Source organism: Nothobranchius furzeri, chromosome 7, assembly GCF_043380555.1.
Source record: "Nothobranchius furzeri strain GRZ-AD chromosome 7, NfurGRZ-RIMD1, whole genome shotgun sequence".
Lineage (NCBI taxonomy): Eukaryota > Metazoa > Chordata > Actinopteri > Cyprinodontiformes > Nothobranchiidae > Nothobranchius > Nothobranchius furzeri.
In genome coordinates, this window is record NC_091747.1 from 63,462,437 (window position 1) to 63,489,122 (window position 26,686).

Here is a 26,686-nt window from a genome sequence, read left to right on the forward strand (position 1 = left end):
GAGATTTTATTTCTCCCCTCATTTAGGGTCCAACATTGATTGGTTTTGACTCTTTTTAGAGTTCTGTAAGGATTTTAGACCATTTTGTGATTCTAACCCATGATACTTATCCTGACCCTGATACTTATCCTGATCCTGATACTTATCCTGACCCTGATACTTATCCTTTCCCTGATCCTGATACTTATCCTGATACGTATCCTGATCCTGACCCCGATACTTATCCTTACCCTGATCCTGATACTTATCCTGACCCTGATCCTGATCCTGATACTTATCCTGATCCTGATACTTATCCTGACCCTGATACTTATCCTTTCCCTGATCCTGATACTTATCCTGATACGTATCCTGATCCTGACCCCGATACTTATCCTTACCCTGATCCTGATACTTATCCTGACCCTGATCCTGATCCTGATCCTGATACTTATCCTGACCCTGATCCTGATACTTATCCTGACCCTGATACTTATTCTAATCCTGACCCTGATACTTATCCTGACCCTGATCCTGATACTTATCCTGACCCTGATACTTATTCTAATCCTGACCCTGATACTTATCCTGACCCTGATCCTGATACTTATCCTGACCCTGATCCTGATACTTATCCTGACCCTGATACTTATTCTAATCCTGACCCTGATACTTATCCTGACCCTGATCCTGATACTTATCCTGACCCTGATACTTATTCTAATCCTGACCCTGATACTTATCCTGACCCTGATCCTGATACTTATCCTGACCCTGATACTTATTCTAATCCTGACCCTGATACTTATCCTTTGCCTGATCCTGATCCTGATCCTGCCCCTGACTCTGATACTTATCCTGACCCTAATCCTGATACTTATCCTGACCCTGATCCTGCCCCTGATCCTGACTCTGATAGTTATCATGATCCTGATCCTGATCCTGATATTTACCAAGCTTTTGTGTCACTAAATCTGTTGAACTTTTACTTTTGCCTCCATCTTTGGAGTGAAACTGCTCTCATCTGAACCAAACTTCAACGTGACCTTTAGAAAGATCTCAGTGATCAGATGTTTAGTGGAGGTTTGTAATCCCAGGTCGTTCCCACCCGACTGTGCCGAGGGAAGATGAGAGGCCTCCTGGGAGCCGTGGCCGGGTGAAGTAGATGCAGTAATGGGGACAGAACGCACCCCAGTGGCAAACCGGTTGATGACGAGTGCCTACACCATTAACTCCACCCCTCCGGGGCTTCATGTGTCAGGAAAGCGTCTGAGTCCGTCTCACAGCAGCTTCTTGTTGAAACGAAAGAGAGAAGGGATGAAATGCTGGCAGGAATGTGCAGCAGCAGCAGGGGCAGATGGGTAATTTCTCTGCCTGTATTTTTAACACTTGACGGGAACACTGACCGTTGGACGAGTCTTGCAGGAGCTGGAAGTGTTGAGTCGGTAACACGTTGGGAGGATGTGAACGTTGTCTCTCCCTCTCTCTGCAGAGTGATCTGTGGTCGCTCGGCATCACCGCCGTTGAGATGGCAGAGGGAGCTCCACGTAAGTGTGATAACACCAGGATCAGCGGATGAACAGCACAGTTTGTCTTCAGCTTCCAGTCACATCCAGTCACAAGTCACAAGTCACTCCACCTCACTTCCTTTATTCTGTTCTTTCCTCCTTCCTCCTCCTCCTCAGCCCTGTGTGACATGCATCCAATGAGAGCGCTCTTCCTCATTCCCAGGAATCCCGCCCCGAGACTCAAATCCAAGAAGTGGTGAGTGTCCTGATGTGGTGGAGCAACATTTTCATAAATAAAACCTAAAACAGGTCAGAAGAGCGAGACTCGGTCTGCGTTTGTGTCTTCAGGTCGAAGAAGTTCCAGTCGTTCATCGAGAGCTGCCTGGTGAAGAGCCACAGCCAGAGGCCCAGCACCGAGCAGCTCCTCAAGCATCCCTTCATCAGAGACCTTCCCAACGAGCGGCAGGTCCGAATCCAGCTGAAGGACCACATCGACCGCACCAAGAAGAGGAGGGGAGAGAGAGGTGAGGCCACGCCTCCTCGTGACTCACCTCACAGCTGCTAGAAACCCTGACATGAAATCTGTTTCCTGTCAGATGAGACGGAATACGAGTACAGCGGGAGCGAGGAGGAGGATGAGGAGAGGGACATCGGAGAGCCCAGGTAGGAAAACTGTCTCCGGGATCCGATTCAGGATCTTTCCCTCTCCTGCTGCGCTCCTATGAATTTACAGACTATTGATTTAAACACTTTAATCTACTTACGGAGCAACATGATGGGTCTGAGACGCGGTTCTGGCAGGTGCTCCATCTCCGCTGACCCGGGTCGATCAGGGCCTCCTGAGACGCCGCTGGACGGCACCAAACCTGACAGAATTAAATCCGGTTTCAGACGGATGCTGTCTCTAACTCTCCTCCGTTTGGCTGCCTTCCAGCTCCATCATCAACATTCCTGGAGAGTCCACTCTGAGGCGGGACTTCCTGCGCCTCCAGCTGGCCAATAAGGAGCGTTCAGAGCTGATCCGGCGCCAGCAGCTGGAGCAGCAGCAGAACGAGGAGCACAAGCGCCAACTACTGGCCGAGAGGCAGAAACGAATAGAGGAGCAGAAGGAGCAGCGGCGGCGACTGGAGGAGGTTCAGCTCCCTTTATTATTTACCAGCATCACACCTGTGTTGTTGGCTCGTCCAGGTACCAGGTAAACACACCTGATGGACACAAACACACAGCTGATGCTCCCATGTGCTTCAACCGTTCAGCAACAGAGACGAGACCGAGAGCTGAGGAAGCAGCAGGAGCGGGAGAGGAGGAGGTACGAGGAGATCGAGCAGCTCCGCAGGGAGGAGGAGAGGAGGCATGCTGAGAGAGAGCAGGTAGGAGAACACCTGACAGAGGTCTCTGAAGGCTTTCTGAAGGTCTCTGAAGGCTTTCTGAAGGTCTGTGAAGGTTTTCTGAAGGTCTTTGAAGGCTTTCTGAAGGTCTGTGAAGGTTTTCTGAAGGTCTTTGAAGGCTTTCTGAAGGTCTGTGAAGGTTTTCTGAAGGTCTGTGAAGGTGAAGGTTTTCTGTAGGTCTTTGAAGGTTTTCTGAAGGTCTTTGAAGGTTTTCTGAAGGTCTGTGAAGGTTTTCTGAAGGTCTGTGAAGATTTTCTGGATGTCATTGAAGGTTCTCTGAAGGTCTTTGAATGTTTTCTGTAGGTCTTTGAAGGTTTTCTGAAGGTCTGTGAAGGTTTTCTGTAGGTCTGTGAAGGTTTTCTGGATGTCGTTGAAGGTTTTCTGTAGGTCTTTGAAGGTTTTCTGAAGGTCTCTGAATGTTTTCTGAAGGTCTTTGAAGGCTTTCTGAAGGTCTGTGAAGGTTTTCTGTAGGTCTGTGAAGGTTTTCTGAAGGTCTTTGAAGGTTTTCTGAAGGTCTGTGAAGGTTTTCTGAAGGTCTGTGAAGGCGTTCCAAAGGTCTGTGAAGGCTTTCTGAAGGTCTGTGAAGGCTTTCTGAAGGTCTGTGAAGGTTTTCTGAAGGTCTGTGAAGGTTTTCTGAAGGTCTTTGAAGGTTTTCTGAAGGTCTGTGAAGGCTTTCTGAAGGTCTGTGAAGGCTTTCTGAAGGTCTGTGAAGGCGTTCCAAAGGTCTGTGAAGGCTTTCTGAAGGTCTTTGAAGGTTTTCTGAAGGTCTGTGAAGGCGTTCCAAAGGTCTATGAAGGCTTTCTGAAGGTCTTTGAATGTTTTCTGAAGGTCTCTGAAGGTTTTCTGTTGGACGCCAGCTGCTGTTTTACTCTGACTTCATTTCCTGCTGCAATAAGACAAGATTTCCTCTAACAGCTCTTTGGGATTGACCTTTTAGGAGATAAGATCCTATCTTTAGTTTGAGTTTAAGAATCAACTTTTAAAAACTGAACAAATTGTGCTTCAGAAAAAGAGCCTAAAGATCCAGCTCAGTTATGGGAGATGGCTATGGCTCATCCCTTGAGTTATGCAGCCCTTATCTGGCTGAGAGGGTCAGAGGTAACGCAGTCTGGACTAGACAACTGAACCTCTTGTGGACGTGTCTCATTGTCAGAACCTTAACAATGAAGATCTTTTCTACACCTGATGATCAAAGAGAACGAAGCTCAGGTAGAAACGGGCGTTTGAGCCTCGAGCAGAAGAAGCAGGACTTCTTTCTCTGTAGCTCTGAAACTTTTTACTGCATGAATGCTCCTTTAACCCTTTTGGATCTTGTTCCGTTGATCTCATCTGGACTCTCACTAATCAGCTGTTTGTTCTCCTGATCTTCTCCTGATGCTCCTTTATCTAACACCTCCTCTCTAATCTGACTTTTCTCTGCCCTCCTTCTCCTCCTCGTCTATTTCCTGCTCCGCTGATGTCACTGGTTGCCCGGGGCTGCGATTTGCTTCTGTTCTGCCTGGCCGCTCTCTGACTGGCTGCGTCTGACGTGGGCTCGCGCTCTGATTGGTTAGGAGTATATCCGTAGACAGCTGGAGGAGGAGCAGAGGCAGCTGGAGATCCTGCAGCAGCAGCTCCTGCAGGAGCAGGCCTTACTGCTGGTAACTTGCAAACACACAAACCTGATCCTGGAAAACTTGTTTTCCTGTGGTTCCGTTGGGAAAAGCTGGTTAGTTATGTGGGGTCACCTGTCTGTGCTGAAGCTGATCCAGGTGCAGATTTGTTTTATTTAGACTGAAACACGTTTGTGTAAACAGACCAGAGTAGTAGAGACAGAAACTCTGATTTCATGTTGAGGTGAGTTGGATTAGACTCAGGAAAACCAGAGAAGGGAAATCTTTTCAGTATAAGTTAAATCTGTTACCTTGAACAGGTGAGTTTTGCAGGTAAATAGTTGATTATTTATGCTAAAACATCTGAAAGTCCACAATTGTCATGTTTCTGCACAAAACCAGGAGGGACAAAAGCAACACTCAACGATCTTTAGCAGGCTTCAGCTTCAGCTGCTGATCGGGATCGGCTACCTGACCGGGGTCTGTTTAATCCATCGACATATATATTGGACAATGGGTTTCCATAAGCTCCAATAAATAATTTTTTTAGGCTAAATGGGAGGTGGCCACCACCGCCATTTTGATCATGTCACAGGTTCCGTCAAGCCCAGACAATTCCACAAAAGGGAAGAGAGGTGGAGCTGAGGGTGGGGCTGTAAGGCTGGGATCAACTGACGACACCCGGTCAAACTGAAGCTAATGTAGCTACAAGCTAACCTGAAGCTAACCCAAAGCTTACGCGGCGGTGGGAGCTAAGCTAATGGAGGTAGCAACCTAGCTACAACCGGAGTTAACTGTGCACAACACCAGAGCTTCTGAGTCAGAGATACGCCGGGCTGACCGCTGGGTAAAACCGGGTGGAACACAGAGGTCTCCGAGAGCTCCACAAGCCGGCAGCCACACAGCAGACAAGCGCCGCTGCGATCTGAGATGCGCAGAGCTGCCGCTGGGGGGAGGGGACCATACCGATAGTGGGAACCCAGCTCCACCAACATGTTATATTTCAACCCATTTTCTAAAGTGCAGCATTATGTTAAATGCACTGGGTTTTACCCTATTACATTTACATTTCATGGTTAAACAGTACATGTTAAAATCTAAGCTCAGCTCGGCAGTGACCTAAAATACATAAATATAATTTTACTTACCGACAAAAATGAAGTGGAGACTCCTTGGACGCTCTATTAGTGCAATTAATGCCACAGCAAGTCATTTTGTCCAACAATTGCACAATAATATCCAAACAAGAATACACAAACACAGAGATTCAAAATCCCGGAATAGTTTCCAGGCCAGACCGAGGCTCTACTGAGGCCTTTCCCCGGAGCTAGCTCTGTGGTCACGTGGGTCGGATGCTCCTTAATTATACAGAATTTTAGGCTTTTAATACACTTAAACAGAAGAGTGAGAAAAAAATTCACCCCCCTCAGAGTTGTCATGAGTGTAAACTAGATCATTTAAACCTAAAACATGTTCTGGTACCAGGCTGTAAACATGTTTATTTCTGCTGTGAAATTGGTATTTTTAACATGGGAGTCAATGAGGATTTGCTCGCTTCTGACACCAGCCCCTAGTGGATGAGGGTGGAACTGCAATTTTTGTTACTTATTGTTCGGCTTCATTTCCAGACCCGAGTTATGGGGGCTTGGTTTAATCTGATGGTTGAATGTCAAAAGTCAGATTTTATTTCTGGTTCATGAATGCACCTTTGCTAAGAGCAAATTCACACCAGATCAACCTGACTGAGCAGAAATCTGTATCGGCCCACAGACACAGAATCAGTGCGTTTTTCATCCAGACGTGCTGAGTCAGATGTCTGAGTAACTGAAACAGCCTAGGGGGCGCCACTGAGCCCTTCCCCAACATTTACAGTTAGAACTATTAACTTTGTAAATTCCTGATGAACTTTGTAGTCTTTAGAGGCGTTCGTGTCCCTGACACACAAACCGTTTACGGACCGAGTTAAAGGATAAACGTGCTTGAGGCCGGCGGCGCTCCGGTCCGGTTCAGATGGGATGAAATCAGCACCAACGTGAAATTCAAACATTTGGTTGTTCAGATTCAGGAAAATTCAGACATGAATTCCAGAATTCTCTTCTGCAGAAAAACAGCATTTTTAAATGTAATAATAACATTTCTGTCAGTGAGAATAAGTATTTTTATAAATGGTCCTGCTTGATGAGGACCAGACGGATGCTGCTGAGCAGGTCAGCTACAGCTGGATTGACCTTCTGACCTCTGGTCACGTTTAAAAGCAGCAGGGCCTGAAGCTCCTCCTCCTCCTCCTGCAGGAATACAAGAGGAAGCAGATCGAGGAGCAGCGGCAGGCGGAGCGTCTGCAGAGGCAGCTGCAGCAGGAGCGTGCGTACCTGGTGTCGCTGCAGCAGCAGCAGCAGGAGGCGCCGCGGCCGGCGCCGCCGCAGGACAAGAAGCAGCTGTACCACTACAAGGACCAGGCGCCGAGCAGCAACGACAAGCCCACCTGGGCTAAAGAGGTACCTGCGGGCTCCGCGACCCCGATCGGGTCGCCTCAGGGTTAAGGAGGGGGCAGGTCATGATCACCAGGTTGTCCCTAACCCTGTAAACATGAAAAACACGCAGTTTCAGGTCATTTCATAGTTCAGGAGTTTAAAATACAATAATAAAATTATCACAAAGACAAAAATTACAGAGAGAGCACCAGCTGATCATCTTTTTACTGTTTTTACTTAAAACATCTTTGAAGCTTTTCACCTTATTATAGTTTTCTTTCTACATTCAGTCACAACTAAACGTTATTCTACTCAAACGGATGAAGTCGACCTGCGTTTGGATGGATCTGAACGTCCTCCTGCAGGAGTTGAATGTTTATTCGTTCTAAACCCAGAAAGGATTGTTCCTTTCCAGAAGAATGACGGAGAAATAACCCGCCTTTGTTTCCGTTTCACAGGAGTCGCCACCGAGCAGCAGAGCTCCAGCTGCAGCATGAAGTCGTCCATAGTTACACTTTAGTTCCTGCTGAGCATCTTCTTCCTGGTCATTTAGGAGTGAAACTCTGATGGCTTTTACTTCCTGTTGCAGGACTCAGGTTTTATTCGTGTTTTAATTCACCGTCTTGTCATTTATTTGTTTGTTTATTTGTTTGTTTGTTTGTTTATTAAGAAAGGAAGGGAAACGGTGGAAACCAGATTTGAAACCCTGGAAGCTGATGGCCATTTTGACGGTTTATTTTTCATTCTTAGAAAAAAAAATCCTTTTTCTTTGCATTTTTATTCATTTGGAACAAAAAGAGTAAATAATAATAATAATTTATTTATTTTGTTATTTTCACGTTTTTATTTAATTCCATTCCCCCCTCAGCGTTCCGTGTTTCCAGCGCCGTCTCGGACCTGCAGACCGACTCCGAGTCAATGTTCAGCTTTGACCTCTAGTTGTTTTGTTTTTGTTTACTTGTTTTTTGTAAACAACCTGTCCTCCAGGTGATGCGTCGCGCTCAGAGTAACTCGCCCCGCATCCCCACTAAGAAGTACCACTCCTTCATGGAGACGCGGGACGTGAACCTGGACCAGCTCCTTCTGCTCCCCGGATACAAACCGCCCCACCCCCCCTCCTACCCCGCCCACGACAGTCCCAACAGGGACAACCTCCACGTTCCCCAAATCCGCATCACCTGCATCCCAGAACCCAGCTGCTCGGAGCCGGTGATGAGGAGGCAGAGTCCAGGCAGCAGCCCCGACAGAGGGGTCGACTCCAGGGGTCGGAGTTCAGCCCGCCGGGTCAGTCGGAAACCAGCCGGACCCTTTCTCTCACCTTACCTGTCCTGTTAACACCTTTGTTTCTCTAACCAGGTGAACTTATCTTTTACCTGAAGCTCAGAAAACCTTCTAACCAAACTTCTGATCCCATCACCTTAAGCCAGCTTCTGTAGAAGTTACAAACAAGTCCCACCTCACCTGTTGTAGGTAACAGCCTCAGCGTGGAGAAACAGAGATGAGTTCTGAGCGAGCCTCATCTCAGACCTCAGACATTCATTACTCTTCATATAAATCCTGTTCTGTAAACTCCATTCCATCAACAACAGCTTTGAGTTTGGAGGTTCTGTCTCCAACGCGTGAGATGTTACCTGTTCCTAACTCTGAACCACCACCGTGAGAAACCAGACTCACAACCCCAACAAGCAGGAATTCAGCTGGCATCATTAGAAACTAAAGAAAGTAGATAAAATCTGATGATATGATCATTTAAGCTCTGATAATAATCTAAATCTTTGTGGATTAAGGAGGATGAATGGTGTTCATCCACTGATTCTTTCTTCTTCACAGCTTTTAGTCGTCTTTCTGCTGTTTCAGTGAAACTTTGGGGGTTAAATCTGCTTTTTATGTCTTATTTCTAACAGCTACTAACTTCCTCCTTTCACCGTCTCTTCCTGCAAGTCCAGGTTTTTCTTTCACTTTTATTGTTTCTGAAAAATGTTTAGTTTCACATGAAGATCATCCTGAAGGTTCCACTGCAGGTCTGCCCTCTGGTGGCCTCTTGTGGACATGCAGGACAGATGTGTGTCCCTGCCTGTCCACTCTGACCTCAGCCGTTGTGTCATCAACTCATGTTTTAAATCATTTCTAAAACTAAATGAAATTTTTTTATATTCAAATTTTACTAAATAAACTAGCAAAAGTCCTAAATTAAAGTGAAGATTCCCAAAAGAACAAAGCTAAGTCCTCTTTAGGGGACGGGTGTCCCAGGAGGACAGGGTAGTCTATGGGAAGTCTGGATGACCTTTGACCCCACAGCCGCTGCAGGCCCAGTGACGATGCTGTGATGTTTGTCAGGTGGAGGAACAGTTTCAGGTGAACAGACAGACTTCTCCTGCGTTACAGCATAAAGTCTCCAACCGGATCTCCGACCCATCTCTGCCGCCCCGATCCGAGTCCTTCAGCAGCGGAGGAATCCAGCAGGCCCGGACTCCGCCCATGCACCGCTCTGTGGAGCCTCAGGTCAGAGCCCTACGCCTCTGTGTGTGCGTGTGTGTGTGTGTGTGCATGTGTGTGTGCATGTGTGTATGTGTGTGTGCGTGCGTGTGCATATGTGTATGTGTGTGTGTGCGTGCGTGTGTGTGCGTGTGTGTGCGTGCGTGTGTGTGTGTGTGTGTGCATGTGTGTGTGCGTGTGTGTGTGTGTGTCACCTGTTAGCTGTCCCTTAACACCTCCTACCACCTACGTCTCAAACGTATCACAGGAAGTGAACACGTTTCCTTCAGAATAAAACGTTGGATGGACAAGTTTCCTCTTATCTTGTATAGCAAGCTGTTACATCATATATCAAGTCCTAGTCCTAATTAGGCTTGGATTAAATTAAACCAGCATAATAATAATTTAGGGGTTGATCTGAGAGATGTAACGCTCCAGATCAGAAGGGGAAAGTGGGATAATAATGTTGTTGTGTCGTCAGCTGTTACAAACACCGGTCTGAACACACCTGAGACTTTTCTAATCTCCTTCCTCACCTTCATCACTGCTTCCTGATCACCTGCAAATCAAATCCTGATCCTGCTCTTCCTCCTCCACCTGGCTTGTTTCCTGCCTCTGTGTGTGTGTGTATGTGTGTGTGTGTGTGTGTGTGTGTGTGTGTGTGTGTGTGTGTGTGTGTGTGTGTGTGTGTGTGTGTTCAGATGGCCCACCTGGTACAGGTGAAAAGTCACGGTCTGTCAGGCTCCCAGTCCCTGTACGACCCCCACGGGGTGTCCTCCACCTCGGCGTCGCCCTCCCCATCCCGGCCTCCCATGCCTCGGCAGAACTCCGACCCCACCTCCGACACCCCTCCTCCCCCATCCCTGTCCCGCCTGGCACCCCCCCTCGACAAACTCGACCGCAGCTCGTGGCTGCGGCAGGATGACGACATGCCGCCAAAGGTTTCTGCATGCATGCATGTGTGTGTGTGTGTTTGCATGTGTGTGTGTGTGTGTGTGTGTGTGTGTGTGTGTGTGTGTGTGTGTGTGTGTGTGTGCTTTTTCCTTATTTCTGACTTTGATGTGATGGTTTTACTGGAGTCGTCATGTTTTCCTCGCTGGTTTCTCTCCAGCACGGTTGTGTGTGTGTGTGTGTGTGTGTGCGTGCGTGCGTGCGTGCGTCCGTGCGTGTGTGTGTGTGCGTGCGTGCGTGTGTGTGTGTGTGTGTGTGTGTATGTGTGTGTGTGTGTGTGTCTGAACAGCTGAGAGTGGTTCTGAATAGAGATGCACTGATTCTGGTTTCCAGGACCGATAACGATGATGTCTAACTCTGCAGCTCAGACCTGCTGAGTCAGATTTTTGGCTGATTCTTGTTGATCCAGAAGAAGCAGAATCAGAACCCGGCCCACTTGTCGGGTTGCAGAGGGGTTTTTATGCATCTCTGTTCTTTGAGGGCATTTTAGTACGGGAGCGTGAGTCTTTGACTCTCCTGTTGGTGCTTCCAGGTTCCTCAGAGGACCACCTCCATCTCTCCTGCTTTGGTCAGGAAGAACTCACCAGGAAACGGTCCTGGACTTGGCCCTCGGGCCGGAGCTCACCTCATCCGGGCCAGGTGGGTTTCTGTGGAACACATGACTCCATCCAGCCTCAAGACCAGAAACATAACCAGATTTAAGCAGTTAGCTTTTCTCAACGAGACACTGTGTTTGTGTTGCCATAGCAACCCCGACCTGAGGAGGACTGATATCTCCATGGATACTCCTCTCAAGAGGACAAGCAGTGGCAGCTCATCCAGCTCCAGCACCCCCAGTTCCCAGGGAGGCTCCAACGAGAGAGGTAAACACCTTCAGTTATTCCTTCTCCCAGTTCCCCCCCAATTATCCAGAGATGTGGAAGTAACAGGTTCCAGGAGGAGGTCTCAGACCTCCTTCTCCCTAGAGACTCTCTCCAACTCCTCCTAAGGTGTTCCCAGACCAGAGAGGATTTGTAATGCCTCCAGAGGGTCCTGGCTCTGCTCTGGGAAGTACCCAGGAAACCTCTGGAACCTGATGCTTCTTGGGCACTTCCCATTGGGAGGAGACCAGAGACCCTCCGTTAGGAGACAACAAGACCGTCTCAGCTCCTCCTTCAACTCGACGTTCCCTCTTTCCCCGTGTTTCCAGGTAATTCTGCTCCTAAAACCGAGAGCTCAACGCTTTCCTCCCACGACACCAAAGATGACAGCAGGGAGCTGACGCGACCCAGCAGGCCTGCAGTGAGTCCACACACACACACACACACACACACACACACACACTGCTCTGTCATTGAACTCATCACGTTGATGTTCCTGTCTCTCCTCCATCCTCCATCCTTCTTCCCATCGTCTCTCAGAGTTATAAGAAAGCTTTAGATGAGGTCAGTGACCTTTAACCTCCTTTTGCCTCACCTCGTCCCTCTCTTTGTCCCTCTGGTCTTCACATCTCTGGCTGTTCCTGCTGAGGCATGAATAGCTGCACAAACCCATATCCCTAGAGAGTTTTTGACACATCAAATCTAAATTTCTCTTCATGTTTAAATAAAAGTTCTTTTATTGTGAAAGGGTTTTCCATGATTCATGTAAACGAGCACGTCTGATCTGGATCCATCAGACTCATTAAAGGTTTTTCTTTCATGTCTTGTTTCTGGTGAGGTAGCGCTTCTTTTTTTATCAAACAGGAAGTTCATCAGTGATCATTTATCTGGACTTCCTGTCTTGTCCTTCAAATTAAAACTTCCCGACTTTTCTCACCTCTGCACTCATGTTTCATTTCCACGGTCACACTTTGTTTTTCTTTCTGCTTCCACTTTACCATTCCTCTCTTTCTCATCAGGAGGAGTTGGTAAGATTACGCCCCCCCCCCCCCCCCCCCCCCAACCTGGTCACTGTCCCGCCCACTTCCTGTCACTCAGATGTGAAACGTTCCTGCTGTGATTTTAGTTTGTGGAAATCTAGATGGTTGCTTCTGTTTTGATGCTGTGATGCGTCGGTGCGGCGGCCATATTGTTGCAGGATGATCGTTCAGAAACCGCAGAGTCAGGTATCAGATTATAATCTGAATAATCTAACTCCCTCTGAGGCGTAAAACGTTCACTTCCTGCCGAGTTTGTTGGACTTTCTCCTTGTTTTGATCCCACCTGCGGCCGACGCATCACACGAGTCCGTTTCATTCACTTCTGTTTATTTTTGGCTGCTGCCCTTTGACCTTAACGCTGGGGCATGGCTGTAGCCTGTTGTTTCTCCTCTCGCTCGCTGCCCTCCTCGTGTAATCCTGATAAATCTGAGCTTTACTAACAACCTGCATGAGTTTCTCTGTTTGTCGTGTATGAAAGCACAGCTGAGTTCCTTTGGCAGCGCGTCAGAGACGCTCCGGCCCCGGACAGATGTTTTTATTTAAATAAAGTGTTTGAGTGGATATAAACAGCAGTTTTAGGTTTTTATTTGGTGGTTGGAACAGAAATCGTTCTGGTTTATTTAATCTTTCACTGGGAGGAAACCAACAGGTGGTTTATTTTATTTGGAGCATTTTTCCCGTTTTCCCGTCTCCGTCCCTGACCGAGTTCTGGTGACCCGGACCGGAGAGGCTGGGTGTGTAACTGCTGGGTTCTCCTCCTGCAGGACCTGACGGCTCTGGCTAAAGAGCTGAGAGAGCTGCGACAAGGAGAGGAGACCAGCCGCCCCCCCGTCAAAGTCACCGACTACTCTTCATCCAGCGAGGAGTCCCACAGCAGCGAGGATGAGGAGGGAGAGGGCGGGGCTAACGATGGGACGGTGGCCGTCAGCGACATACCCAGAATCATGTTGGTTCTCTTAACTTTTATCTTTTGTTATTTTACTTCCTCGTTTAGAGAAAAGAACGTTTATTTTGTCTTCAGGCCTCCGGCAAGTCAGAGCAGCAACGAGTCCTTCAGCGTGATGGGCGGCCACAACGACTCCCACGGGGACTCGTATGGAGACAACTCCCAGGACAGCACCCTCATGATGCGGGAGGTGAGACACTGCGTGACCTCTGACCTTTGGGGTCGAGGGGTGTAAAGGTGTGGTTCTGTGAGCAGCGGGAACATTTGGGAAGGTCGGACTGGTTTAAGTTCACTTTTATGTTTGACAGAACAAAATAATCACTACAACATCAATAATAATAATTATAACAATAATTATTATTATTATTATCGTTAACTGATCACAACATCAGTAGCCATAACTGTGGGTGAACATATCAGGGATTAATGTTTAGTTTTCCTGTCTGAGTGTTTTGATGCTTAACTAGAAACTCATGAATGTGATTAAATTATGAGTTTATTTATTTAAAATATTTATGTTATTGGCAGAAATGTGTTTATTTAAACATTTCTGCTAAATCTGACTTTGTGATTCTTATATTTCAGTGTTAAACACACACACACACACACACACACACCTCGCTGGGTTCACCTGACCTGTCAATCACAGCGTCACTGCACCGTTGCTCCGCCCACACTTCCTCTCTCCTTTCAGAGGCGTAAGGGACGAAGGCGGAGCTCTGCTGCCAGCAACAGTTTTCTTGGCAGCGCTAATCTCCCAGATTTGGTACAGCAAAGCCCGTCCCCTCTGGTCTCCCCCGGCGACACCTGTGGGGCCCAAGTAGGTGGTGCAGAAACCTTCGTCCCCACCTGGTCCTGACAGCCTGCCCCTGCACCCCCACCCCACCCCTGACACCTCCCCCGATCCGCCTTTCTTTATAAGGGTAGGAGACTACCTGCAGCCCCCTGACGGTAACCTCCACCTAAAGAACTTAAGTTGGTGCCGTTGAGCTTCTGTTTCTAAATAAAATGAGATCAGTTTCTAAGTTAAGTAAAAGTTTAGTGCCTTTAAAATCCAGATTATTTACGGTTTATCCTCCTCGCAGAGGAAATCCAACATTTCTGGGGTGTGAAAGGTTTTCGAGAACGACCCAGGTCCTTCAGGGACACCGTCCTACAGCTCCTACGCTCCAACACACCTGATTAGAATCAGTGTCTGATGATCGGGCTTCTTGGGGAGCCTGTGAATCAGGTGTGCTGGAGCAGGAAAACCACTAAAACACGCAGAATAGTGAAGAACCAGGACTGGTCTCTACTGGTCTGAGCTGGCTCAGCCTGACCCAAACCACCAGTCCTGGTGCTCAGGTGTCATCCAGACGCTTAGATGTTTTAAACGATTCTGCTCAGCAGCGATTGGTTCTTCAGCTTCAGCAGAACGTTCACCTTCAGCAGTAGGTTCTCTGATGTCACCTGGTGTTTTTAGCAGCGACTGGCCGCTGAATGAGGTTGTTCTTTAATGCTGCACCGTCAGATGTTTGTCTGTGTTGCTCTGACGTTGTTATGATGAAGCTCTGGGGGAGCGCTGCCCTCTGGGCTCTTCTGTAAAACCTCCTCTGGCTCCTGCAGACCCACTCAGAAAGGACAGACGGCTCTATGACGTCGACGTCTACGTTCTTTATTATCCCCTTCTGGATCAGCTGCATCCAGACCAGTCTCTGGGTTTCATACGAGTTAGACGTCATCGCCAGGGCGACTGGATGTCTGCCCATATTTGGTCTTTTCTGATAAAATATTAAACTAACTTTAAACTGCTTATGCTGACCAACAAATATAATCTATATTTATTATGACACTGAAGCAACACAACTGAACTGAAATCATTAAAATACATCATAAAATAAATGTTTAAAATGACCAGAACATGAAACGCCGTGACCATGTGACATCATCCTCCTGAGACTTTTAATTATTGCATTTTTCTCATAATTATTTGTGACATATAGGTAAAATTAAAAATATATATTTGAATTTATTTTTATATTTATGCCATTGTAAAATTAACTTTGTTGAATTTAAATCAAATAAATGCTTTGAATGAAAAACGCTAATCAGGGGTGCCCAGTCCTGGTCCAGGAGGGCCGGTACCCAGCATGTTTTAGTTTTAACTCTGCTTCAAAACACCTGGTTTCAGTCAGCAGGTGATTAACAGGCTTCTGCAGAGCCTGATGAGCTGCTGTGCAGGTGTGCTGGAGCAGAGAAACCACTAAAACCTGCTGGATACCGGCCCTTCAGGACCAGGATTGGGCACTCCCTATGGTTAAAGACCAGACGTTGTTGTTTTCTCCCAGATGACTGCCCCTGCTGGTGATGGCTAGTATTGCAGTTGGGAGTCATTTCTATTGGCTTTGCAGATCTGAGGAAACATCTAGCTTTATTTTTATTTAGTTTACTGAGTTACTTCCTAGTTTTGGCTACAAGGTGTGGGCACATTTAAAATGTGTTTATCAGCATGTTTACAATGAAACCGCTCGAGTCCAAATGTCCAGTTTTAACTGCATGTTTTCTGAATATGATTTTTATTTATGCGTTTGAAAATGGCGCCTAGCACCTTTCCTTTCCCGCCCTGTCCGGAGTTATCCTGCCCATTGTCAGCTTTAGGGTTCCCTCATGCCAAACGTCTGTTTTCTGACTATCCTCCACCCTGATTCTCAGGTAAATCACACAGGTAGCTAAGAAACATTGATAAACATCAATTTATCTTATTAGAACACAAAACAAGTCCAGATAGCTTCAAAGATGAAATCCTAGGTTTTCCGTATTTTGATGCCTGTTCCATCCCTGACTGTTAGTCGTTTTCTTTGCCCGGCAGTTCGGGATGGGAGGCAGCGGCGGCTCTAAAGCCTCCTTCACACCGTTCGTGGATCCGAGGGTCTACGGGACCTCGCCGACTGATGACGATGATAAGACCTCTGCTGCAGGTACCTCCTGCCTGAGTCCAGACCTCCTCACAGCTCAGAAGGGGTGAAACCCCTCCAGGTTTGGGTTCAGGATCCCATCACAGCATCTTTCTGGTTGGTTTGTTGCAGCTTTGTTTGCTGATGAGCTGCTGAAACAGGAGCAGGAGCAGGCCAGACTCAACGAGGCCAGAAAGATCTCTGTGGTCAACGTCAACCCGACCAACATCAGGCCGCACAGCGACACGCCCGAGATCCGCAAATACAAGAAACGCTTCAACTCTGAGATCCTGTGTGCCGCTCTGTGGGGTGAGACGACAGCCTGGCCGTAAACAAACGTTTGTGTGGCTCCAGGAAACCAGACCTTTGTGCCTTTTAGGAGTCAACCTGCTGGTGGGGACGGAGAACGGCCTGATGCTGCTGGACCGGAGCGGACAAGGAAAAGTCTACAACCTGATCAACCGGAGACGCTTCCAGCAGATGGATGTCCTGGAGGGACTCAACGTCCTGGTTACCATCTCAGGTCAGACGACCGTCTGAGGTTTATGCCTTCATTACTTCTTCAGTAAAAATGTAAAAATAAACATCATGGTGATAAAAACAGAACAAGGGTCTAGAAAATGTTGGAGCATAACCAGAGACCCATCAATGGCTAAAGAACATGATAACTGCGACTGTTGTAATATATATGAGCGTTTTTACGGTGAATGTGCTGGTGGAAATAGCTCTGATGTAATCGAAGGTGCCTGACTTGGTGTTTTTAGGCAGAAGCTTATATTTGTGGATGCTGTGGCTTTTTTCCATCCAGGGAAGAAGAACAAGCTGCGTGTTTACTACCTGTCCTGGCTGAGGAACAGAATATTACACAACGACCCAGAAGTGGAGAAGAAACAGGGCTGGATCACAGTGGGAGACCTGGAAGGCTGCGTTCACTACAAAGTCGGTGCGTTGTCATCACATCCACCTGTCCTCTCACGATGAATCGTTTGTGCTGAGATCAGAAAAGCAGCGAGTTGTTCTCCTGCTCTCCTTCACTTCATGGCTTCACTGTTTTTTACAGTGAAATATGAGAGGATTAAGTTCCTGGTGATCGCTCTGAAGAACTCAGTGGAAATCTACGCCTGGGCACCAAAACCTTACCACAAGTTTATGGCCTTTAAGGTGACGAGGACACGCCCACTCACCTGCACGGTGCCTTTAAGGCCTCAAACAAATAAATACTGCCGAATATGTTTAAGATGTTCATGTCTGAACGTGCAGCGGCGGTTCAAAATCTGTCAAATAAAGTTTTGTTTTCATTTGAAAAATGTTTCCGACATGTTCACACGAATGAGACTTAAACATATATGGACCTCGGCTTTACAGCTTCCTCTTCTCTGCTCTTTAGTCTTTTACAGATCTGCAGCATCGCCCCCTGCTGGTCGACTTGACGGTGGAGGAAGGTCAGAGGTTAAAGGTCATCTACGGCTCCAGCGTTGGTTTCCATGTCGTTGATGTGGACTCTGGAAACACGTATGACATCTACATCCCCTCACATGTAAGAGTGTGTGTGTTATTCTTGTACAACTGCATTGTGGGGACCTTGCTCTTTTATTTATTTATTTATTTATTTATTTATTTAGGAAGTGGGTCAATACATATTAATGAACATTTCAATAAATGTAAATATGCCAGATTATAGCCTTGGGCTAATTTCCATCTGCAGACCCTCCGGCAGGTTGATGTTAGACACAAAGTAGTGTAAACATACAGAGATAGTATTTACAAGTCATGTGACAGAGACAAAAACTGTCATCCCATTATACAAACACAAACAAATGTCAAAGAAAGTGGACACAGAGAACAACATAGACAGCAATAACGGAAACACATCAATTGTATTGCACAAACCCCGATACTGCATATGCCCTGACTGTCGTGAGATTACATTCACCCATTACACTAGCAGTTGTTTCCCTTTTAATACTGTACCAACTCTTTTCCCGGACAAATATGAAATATAAATATTAGACATGATCACATGCTTGTGTGTCCCTCAGCCGCTGTTTTAAGCGACTCTTAAAGATGTTTAGACTGGTACTTTCCCTCACAGATAGTGGAAGACTATTCCAGAAGGTCACTCCCTGGTATGACAGAGCAGTCTGTGAAAAGGTAGTCCGCCTGAATGTCAGTTCACAGTCACCTCTAGCAGTGGCTCGAGTCAGTCGAGACCCGACAACACTGCTAGACTTTTGTTTAATAAAATCACTCATTGGTGGTGGCGCCAGACCATGTATAACTTTATATATTAAACAGGCCGATTTAAATAATTTAAAATTAGTAAAATTTAAAAACTTGTATTTATCTAAAATTTGACAGTGGTGATATGAGAGAGGTTTTTTATCTAATATTTTCAATGCTCTTTTGTAGCATACTTCAATTGGTCCAATAGCAGCCGAGCTCGTATAGGACCAACTGGTAATACAATATTCAATATGAGCCAGTATCATAGAATGCAGGAATGTAATCGCTGCCGTGTCTGTTAATGACGATCGGATATATCTAAAGTTCCGTATATTAACATTAACAGTTTTCACTACTTTACTAATATGTTTTTTAAAAGTTAATTTAGAGTCTAATCGCACTCCCAAATACTTAAACTCCTCAACATTAATTAATTCATGTGCACCCAAGCAAACTTTTCCTGCAGCTACGGTTGTCTTAGGTTTACTGAAAAACATTGATACGGTCTTGTTAAAATTAAGGCACAGGCATGAGTCATTCAGCCATTTTTGTAAATCACGTAATGCCAGTGAAAGCTGATGGGCTGCATCATCCGGAGTTTCGGCTTGCGTAAAAATTACTGTATCATCAGCATACATAATTGTGTCCACATTTGTACATACATTAGGCAAGTCATTTACATAAAGTGAAAATAACAGGGGACCCAAAATTGAACCCTGGGGAACACCTTGCATGCAGTTAAGATAGGGTGACTTGCTATTCTTTATTTGCACACATTGTTTTCTATCTGATAAATAAGACTGTATCCATTTAACAGTATGATTACTAAAGTTAAATGTCGACAGTCTAGACCAGAGTGTATGATGATTGACAGTGTCAAATGCACGTTTGAAATCGAGAAAAACTGCCGCAACACAACGACTCTTGTCTAAATAAGATTTCACTCTCTCAACAAAAACACAGACAGCCGTTTCAGTTGAATGAAGAGTGCGAAATCCAAATTGCATAGGATGCAAACCCGGATCGGAATCATTAAGATGTTCAATGATAGATTTAGCAACCCACTTTTCTGCTACCTTTGAAAAGATGGGCAGTATACTAATAGGTCGATAATTAATAGGGTCTATTTTATCACCCGATTTATAAATTGGTGTTACTTTCGCCACCTTCCAACTCAAAGGAACGACTGCCTGCGAGATTGATAAATTAATAAGATGGGTCACAGGCACCAAAAGACTAGATTTATAATGCTTTAAGAAATTTGTGTCAAATCCAAAGTCTGATGTAAGTCTACCTTCGTTTTGAGGCCCTGTCCCAGGAAGCAGTCAATAATACCAACATTTGTTGGTTACATTAGAGCGTTTTAAAAGGGTAATATCTTCAATGAAAACAGCTTAATTTATTCTGAAACTAGATTTCGTATTTCAGTCAAACGCTGAATGTTCAAATGGACACGAATAAACGGAGCTGGAAGGTAAAACACGTCTGTGATTAAACGCAGCAGGTGAGCCTGTGTCCTCTTCTGACCCTGGGTTAGTCACAGTCAGAGATGGATGGGGGAAGGAGACGGTTACCGTAGCAACCAGCTCTGGTTGCTTTTGGCCGTCATGAATCACACTGCTCATGTCTGTTTTCATGGCGACCACGTTGCTGAAGAGGGATAGGGTTTTCTATTGCAGGAGGTTTTTAACGCTCGCGCAGGGTCTGAACCGGGTGCTGTGAAGGGGTTTCATCCACTACCCCTCCCTCTGACATCATCCCCTCTCATCTCATGTCCCCCCACAGATCCAGGGTCAGGTGACCCCACACGCCATCGTGGTTCTGCCCAAGACGGACGGCATGGAGATGCTGCTGTGCTACGAGGATGAGGGCGTCTACGTCAACACCTATGGACGCATCACCAAAGACGTGGTGCTGCAGTGGGGCGAGATGCCCACCTCCGTCGGTACGTCAGTCATTCAGTCCGCCCCTTGACCTCTGACATCACACTGTTCCTAACTCCTTTTCCTGGATGTAGCTTTCGTTACCGGCTTGTATCCAGCCTTCTCTAAAGAAGAGTTTGTGTTGACAGGATGACATGACAGCGACTGCTGAATCCTCTACAGTTTGCTTATCAGGCTTGGAGGGGGGGGGGGTGGGGGTGGGGTGGGGGGGGGGGGGTGGAGGATGCAACAGTCAGTCTGTTGGAAATGCTTTTTCATCATCTGGACCTAGCAGGAACTCATGCTCGACTCCTCTTTGTGGACTTGTCGTCCGCTTTCAATACAATCCAGCCTCATGTTTTGGTTAATAGGCTAGAGGAACAGTTTCACCTGCTTGGGTGGATACTAGATTTTGTGAGCAACAGAACACAGAAGGTCAGAGTGAATAGCACCCTGTCGGATAAGAGAACTGTGTCTACCGGATCTCCCCAGGGCTGTGTTTTGTCCCCCTTGCTGTATATTTTATACACTAACATGTGCCAAAGCAAAGACGAGAGAAGGACAATTATTAAACATGCTGATGATTCTGTAGTGGTACGTCTCCTGAGAGAAGGGGAACACAGCCATGGACCTGTTCTTGATGATTTTATCTCTTGGTGTGATGAATCACATCTACAACTTAATGTAATTAAAACAAAAGATATGATCATTGATTTTAGAAGGAAGCCTCAACAACAGCGTGATCTTTCATAATCAAAGGTCAAACTATTGAGCGGGTGACATCATATAAATATCTGGGGACAATTATTGATAGGGAGCTGAATTTTGAGGAAAACTGTGATGCTGGGTGAGAAAGGCCAGCAGCGTCTGTACTGCCTCAGAAAACTGGCCTCGTTGCATGTGGACAGGACTATAATGTCCATGTTTTATTCTTTTATTGAAAGTGTTTTATCTTTTCCTTATCCTCATGGTTTGGCCAGGCAAATGTTAAACAAAAGGAAACGCTGAACAGGATAGTAAAGTGGTCGGGTCGTCTGCTCGGAGAACCAGGGAAAGGTGTGGCACAGCTGTCCAGCGGACAGGTAGCGAGGATTGCCAAAGCTGTTGTTAGGGACACCCCCCCCCCCACACACACACACACACACACACTGCATGCCCAGTTTGCTCTCCTGCCATCAGGATGGAGACTTATTGTGCCAAGGTGCAGGACCAAGAGGTATGAAAGGAGCTTTATTCCTGAGGCAGTAACGTTACTCAATAAGAACAGAGTCTGGCGTGGCTATTTTATTTTTATTCATGGATTGTTTTATATTTATATATATATATATATATATATATATATATATATATATATATATATATATATATATATATATATATATATATTGATGTGTGTGTTTTGTGACTGTGTGTGTACCCTGGGCGCTAATTCTCGTGTCACATGGCAAATCAAATTTACCTGCGGGTGTTAATAAAGTGACCTTGACCCTGACCTTGACCTTGACATGCAGCAGAAAACGTCTGCTGATGAGACCGTTTTAAACACTCGTAGATTCATACGTAACACACCTTTTCACTCAAACCGCTCCTCTGATCGTGTCTTCAGCCATCCTCTCAGGCGTCCTTTTCCATGTACCTGCTGTAGAAAACGTGAGAGGGCCTCCTCCCAGGAAAATCCAGTTTTCCAGGCTTCCTTAAACCTCCTCCTGCTCTCAGCAGCTGACCCTTCTCCTGTCAGATCAGCTTCAACCAAGAAGTTTTTCATAATGAAGCAGAAACCTTCGCTTGCACATTCTTAAAGTCTGGAGTCTGACGACACCCAGAGAGCGTGAACATCTGTGAAGGTGTCAGAACCTGCAGCGGGTGTCTTCTGGGCGGGACGGGTTTGGGTCTGCTGAGGCTTCTCCTGAATGTCGGTGTGTTTTTGTTCAGCCTACATCCACTCCAACCAGATCATGGGCTGGGGGGAGAAGGCCATCGAGATCCGCTCCGTGGAGACGGGACACCTCGATGGAGTCTTCATGCACAAGCGAGCTCAGCGGCTGAAGTTCCTGACGGAGAGGAACGACAAGGTGAGTCTGGGGCTTGTTGTGTCTGACTCGGCTCCCAGAATAATAAAAACTGGGGAGTGAGCCAGAGAAAATCTCTACGTCCTCTCTGCTGACACAGACCTGACTGTCTCTGCCGTGTGTCCCCTGCAGGTTTTCTTTGCCTCGGTCCGCTCTGGAGGCAGCAGTCAGGTCTTCTTCATGACCCTCAACAGAAGCTCCATGATGAACTGGTAACCTGACACCTCCTTCGACCTGCGACCCTCCTCTTCGTCTTCACCCTCGGCCTCTGACAGGAGGGAGGGACGACCGGAGGACAATCTTTGTGTGTGTTTATGTTTGTGTGTACTTGTGGATGACTACAACAAGCTGCTGACTGGACTGAGCACCTGGGGGAGGAGTTGGACCCTGCAGGGGATGCTGCCGGTCCTGTGGTCGCTCTCCCCACCTGCGGAGCGCCTGACCGCGCCTGGAGGACTGCTGGACTCGACCCGGAGCCTTTGAGGAGCTGCCGAGAAGCCTTTCAGCTCCCTGTGGGACGCGGTGGGGACGGTCTTTGTGTAGCACATCGGTGACGTTCGCGCGGGGTGTTCACACTGCGAGTCTGTAGGTGTTTGGTGTGGGTGCAGATGTTCCAGCTGCAGCCAGTCCCCCACTGTTGTAGTGAGTAAGAAACGTAGCATTAGACAGAAAACACACTCCAGGTTGAGTCTCACTATAGGTGCACAAGATTTTACGTTTACAATCATCTCACAGAATCGAGGTTTTATGGTTCTGGTTTCATTAGGATGCGTCTGAGCGCTCGAGAGAACAAACCCTGCTGAACGCCAAATCCCTCTTTTAGTTTCAGTTTGAGTCACATCAGCTGGAGGTTGGTCGGGTTTGAGCTGCTCCTGATGAAAAGTGACAATCCAGAGGGAAACCTTCCGTCCAGAACCGGGTTCTGGTGTCCGAGCCGCTCCAGGTCATGAGGACCGACAGCACGATGTTCACGTTTGAATCAAAACTACTGAAGAAATAAATGTGAAACTCTAAAATGACTCCATCAAGCTGCTGCTGAGAGCTGGCTGTGGCTCCTCGAGTCGCTCCCGCTGCACATTCACCCGCTCTTCTCTAAAAGCACCAAAACCACAACCTAGTCCCGTTTCAGGAGATGAAAGGGATGCGTCTGGTTGAAGAAAAGCCGAGTCAGATCACCATCAACACAAGGAAAATATTTAGATATTCTTACTTCTATCGGATATTAAAGCTGAAATAAAATGTTTTACATGTCCGAATGATTCAAACTGCTCTAGTTTATAGTTTTATGTTTAAAAGCCACTGGAGAAAGATCTGGTGGCGGACGAGAGCTTCCCACGGGACCGGTTATTAGTTTTACTTTATTGGTAAATCTCCTGCTGCAGCAGCCAAAACCAAAAGGTCAGTTTTTGACCTTCCAGAACCAAGTCACCATTCTGCGAGTCTCGAGTCTGTCACTTTGAGTCCTGAACCAATTCTGAGACCAAATTTATGATTTCAGTCCAGAAAAGCTGATTTATTTCCACTAAATAAAGAAAAAATGAATGTTGATGCTGCAAGTCAACAAGTCCAAGTCTCTTCTGGTGTCTCCTAATCGAATCTAAGACACTAAAATGAGTGTCATGTGACTCAAGTCCGCCCCTCCACAAGGCATTATGGGTCATTTGTGGTTTTTACAAACTTTATTCTTTTTCTGATTCAATCTTCAAACTATTTTAACTTTAGTCCTGAAATAGAATTTCCATTTTTCCTCAGAATTTATAAATTTATTCTAAAACATAAAAACCAAAAAGGAAAAACAATTTTTCCCCGAGTGGCCCGACCGCTCGGCTGCAGACGGAGCGGTAACAGCAGAGGCGGGCTGGTTAAGACGGTATTATTTAGTTTATATATAGTTTGTGATCAACGGCAAGTCAAGTGGTCCAAAAACATTCCGAGCGTAAACATCTGCACGACTGCTGCAAATTTCTGATTCAGCATTAAAACATCTAAGTGTGAATGTGATGCTAAGGGTTCAGATCAGTCAGTATCTTACCTGCAGCAGACTGAAGCCGTGGAGTTATTTTATTCTCACGCTGAAATGCTAATTATTAAAATGCCTAATTAATTAAACGTCCTGTAGACCAATATTTATTTTAAAATAAGTTTTTATTAAACTACCAAACAGCATGAGGCGGTACCGGTGCGTAGCGTGGTGACCGGATCCTGCACTCACACCTGAAGTAAACAGGTGAATTTATGCTTCCTTCACTTTAGTATCAGAGAGTTTTGCTGACTGGGAATAAGCAGCCATCCATTTTCCAACATGGCCGATCGGCGTTGGCAACATCAGGTGTTGATGTTTTCTGTTTTTATTACGGATTTTTGTATCTGTAATTGTGAAACGATTTCTGTGCACAGCACTAACATGCTGAAGTACCCCCGGTTGCCACTAGGTGGTGCAAGCGTTAACGAATGATCAAAATGCAAAGAAAGAACTTTTGCTTCGGTTTGAGATTCTCACCTATGGTCACGAGCTTTGGGTAGTGACTGAAATAACGATATCACGGATACAAGAGGCTGAAATGAGTTTTCTCCGCAGGATGTCTGGGCTCTCCCTTAGAGATAGAAGCTCGGTCACCCAGGAGGGGCTCACAGTAGACCTGCTGCTCCTCCACATTGAGAGGAGCCAGTTGAGGTGGCTCGGGCATGTGGTCAGGATGCCTCCTGGACGTCTCCCTGGTGAGGTTTTCCGGGCACGTCCAACCAGGAGGAGGTCTAATGTCCTCCAGGACACGCTGGAGGGACTATGTCTCTCACCTGGCCAGGGAACACCTTGGGATTCTCCTGGAGGAGCTGGCCCAAGTGGCTGGGGAGAGGGAAGTCTGGGCCTCCCTGCTTAGGCTGCTGCCCCCGTGACCCGACTCTGGATAAGCGGCCAAAAATGGATGGATGGATATTTTAGAAAATTCTCACTTTAATCCCCAGAGCGGGGTGGGCGGGGCTTATTAGTTTGACTTATTCCTCCTGACTCTGACGGTATTCTGCTGCAGGTCCGACTGGCACTGATCAGAACCGCTCCACTAGAACCCACTGAGGAACAGTTGTCTCTTATTTGGAGGTTACTTAAACCTCCGACAGCAGAGCATCACTGACTCTTATTTCTAGCTAAACTTATCTTCTGAGGAGTTTAATGTATTTTAAATTAATGTTTATACGCCTGAAGACACTGAATCACCTCATGAGTGCGTAAATAAGCCGATGTAGCAAATCACTGCAGATGTATTTGATTTATTTCCTGTCGGTCCGACTCGCCTCAGCAGGGTCAGGGTTGGGAAGGTGGTGTCGCTCACAGTGTGAACACTCGTTCCTAGTGCTGCTAAAACATCCTCTGTCTCCTCCCAACACCAGAGGAGCATCCTTCTAACTAGCTATTAGTGTCAGAGGGGAGATGAGTGATTTCACACCTCGCTGCTGCCGCTGCTTTGTCTCCGTTTGCAGATGTTGTATTACAGCTGCAGCAGCAGCAACACGTCTCCTTTAGCCACGCCCCCTTCATCTCTGCTGCTGCACTCGTGTAAATACTCACATTGATGTTAAGGACAGGTTTTACACAGCTGAGAGGACTGAAGAAAACTAAATGTTATTTTATTTTATGCTTCTTTCAGACTGGAGGTTTTTCACAATAAGAGCTCTTCATGTCTGTCTACTTGTGTGATTTAGCATGGAGACACACGCAGGAACCCAGAACCATGTCCTTTAGCTTTTGTTTGGATCTTTTAGGCAACCTTTAAGGCTGTACACCGTAGACGTATCAGCACATCCAGCTTTGGTGTGAGTTAGTGTGAGAACCTGAACAGGTGTGATGGATTCTGGGTGAAATCGACCCTCGGATGACTGTACATGCTGGTGTTTGTGAGAAGAGTCTGGTTCATCTTTTACTTTTTTATTTTTGTTGTTGTTTGGTGGAATTAAAGGACGTGACTGACGAGGAGACGAGGCCATCTGGATGTGAGTGAATAAAGGTCAGCAGGCAGAAACAACAGATTGAAGATATTTATACTGTAATGATTTTCATGATATCTTACGGATCATTTTAGGAGAAAAACAATGTTCACTTGTTAAACTTTAGTTGTCTTTCTACAGAATAGAAAACATAGATAAACTGTAAGGATTTCTAAATAAATACAATGTTTTTATTGTGGTTTTATTTGTATTTCAATTAGTGTGTGTGTGTGTGTGTGTGTGTGTGTGTGTGTGTGTGTGTGTGTGTGTGTGTGTGTGTGTGTGTGTGTGTGTGTGTGTGTGTGTGTGTGTGTGTGTGTGTGTGTGTGTGTGTGTGTACATATGTGC

The 26,686-nt window shown here is 46.4% G+C and overlaps 1 protein-coding gene across 8 annotated transcripts in view; it reads left to right on the top strand.

The window, feature by feature from the left end:
* The window catches only part of tnikb (TRAF2 and NCK interacting kinase b), a 39,035-nt gene extending 12,498 nt beyond the window's left edge, over window positions 1-26,537 (top strand). Inside the window, exons 8-33 of one of the 8 annotated variants that reach the window (XM_054750974.2) lie at window positions 1,472-1,526; window positions 1,665-1,743; window positions 1,836-2,011; window positions 2,084-2,150; window positions 2,422-2,620; window positions 2,744-2,857; window positions 4,429-4,515; window positions 6,759-6,962; window positions 7,926-8,222; window positions 9,276-9,440; window positions 10,115-10,354; window positions 10,897-11,003; window positions 11,112-11,227; window positions 11,554-11,645; window positions 13,029-13,210; window positions 13,286-13,400; window positions 13,905-14,030; window positions 16,059-16,167; window positions 16,276-16,452; window positions 16,523-16,666; window positions 16,952-17,086; window positions 17,204-17,304; window positions 17,531-17,680; window positions 20,152-20,311; window positions 22,221-22,360; window positions 22,490-26,537. In XM_054750974.2, coding sequence (XP_054606949.2) covers window positions 1,472-1,526; window positions 1,665-1,743; window positions 1,836-2,011; window positions 2,084-2,150; window positions 2,422-2,620; window positions 2,744-2,857; window positions 4,429-4,515; window positions 6,759-6,962; window positions 7,926-8,222; window positions 9,276-9,440; window positions 10,115-10,354; window positions 10,897-11,003; window positions 11,112-11,227; window positions 11,554-11,645; window positions 13,029-13,210; window positions 13,286-13,400; window positions 13,905-14,030; window positions 16,059-16,167; window positions 16,276-16,452; window positions 16,523-16,666; window positions 16,952-17,086; window positions 17,204-17,304; window positions 17,531-17,680; window positions 20,152-20,311; window positions 22,221-22,360; window positions 22,490-22,573 — 3,621 coding nt within the window. In that variant the 3' untranslated portion in view covers window positions 22,574-26,537. Of the gene's footprint in view, window positions 1-1,136; window positions 1,341-1,471; window positions 1,527-1,664; window positions 1,744-1,835; window positions 2,012-2,083; window positions 2,151-2,421; window positions 2,621-2,743; window positions 2,858-4,428; window positions 4,516-6,758; window positions 6,963-7,925; window positions 8,223-9,275; window positions 9,441-10,114; window positions 10,355-10,896; window positions 11,004-11,111; window positions 11,228-11,553; window positions 11,646-13,028; window positions 13,211-13,285; window positions 13,401-13,904; window positions 14,031-16,058; window positions 16,168-16,275; window positions 16,453-16,522; window positions 16,667-16,951; window positions 17,087-17,203; window positions 17,305-17,530; window positions 17,681-20,151; window positions 20,312-22,220; window positions 22,361-22,489 lie in introns of those variants that run through there. The other 7 variants (XM_070553505.1, XM_054750966.2, XM_054750968.2 and 4 more) reach the window with 7 other exon arrangements.
* The last annotated feature ends 149 nt before the right edge of the window (window positions 26,538-26,686 follow it).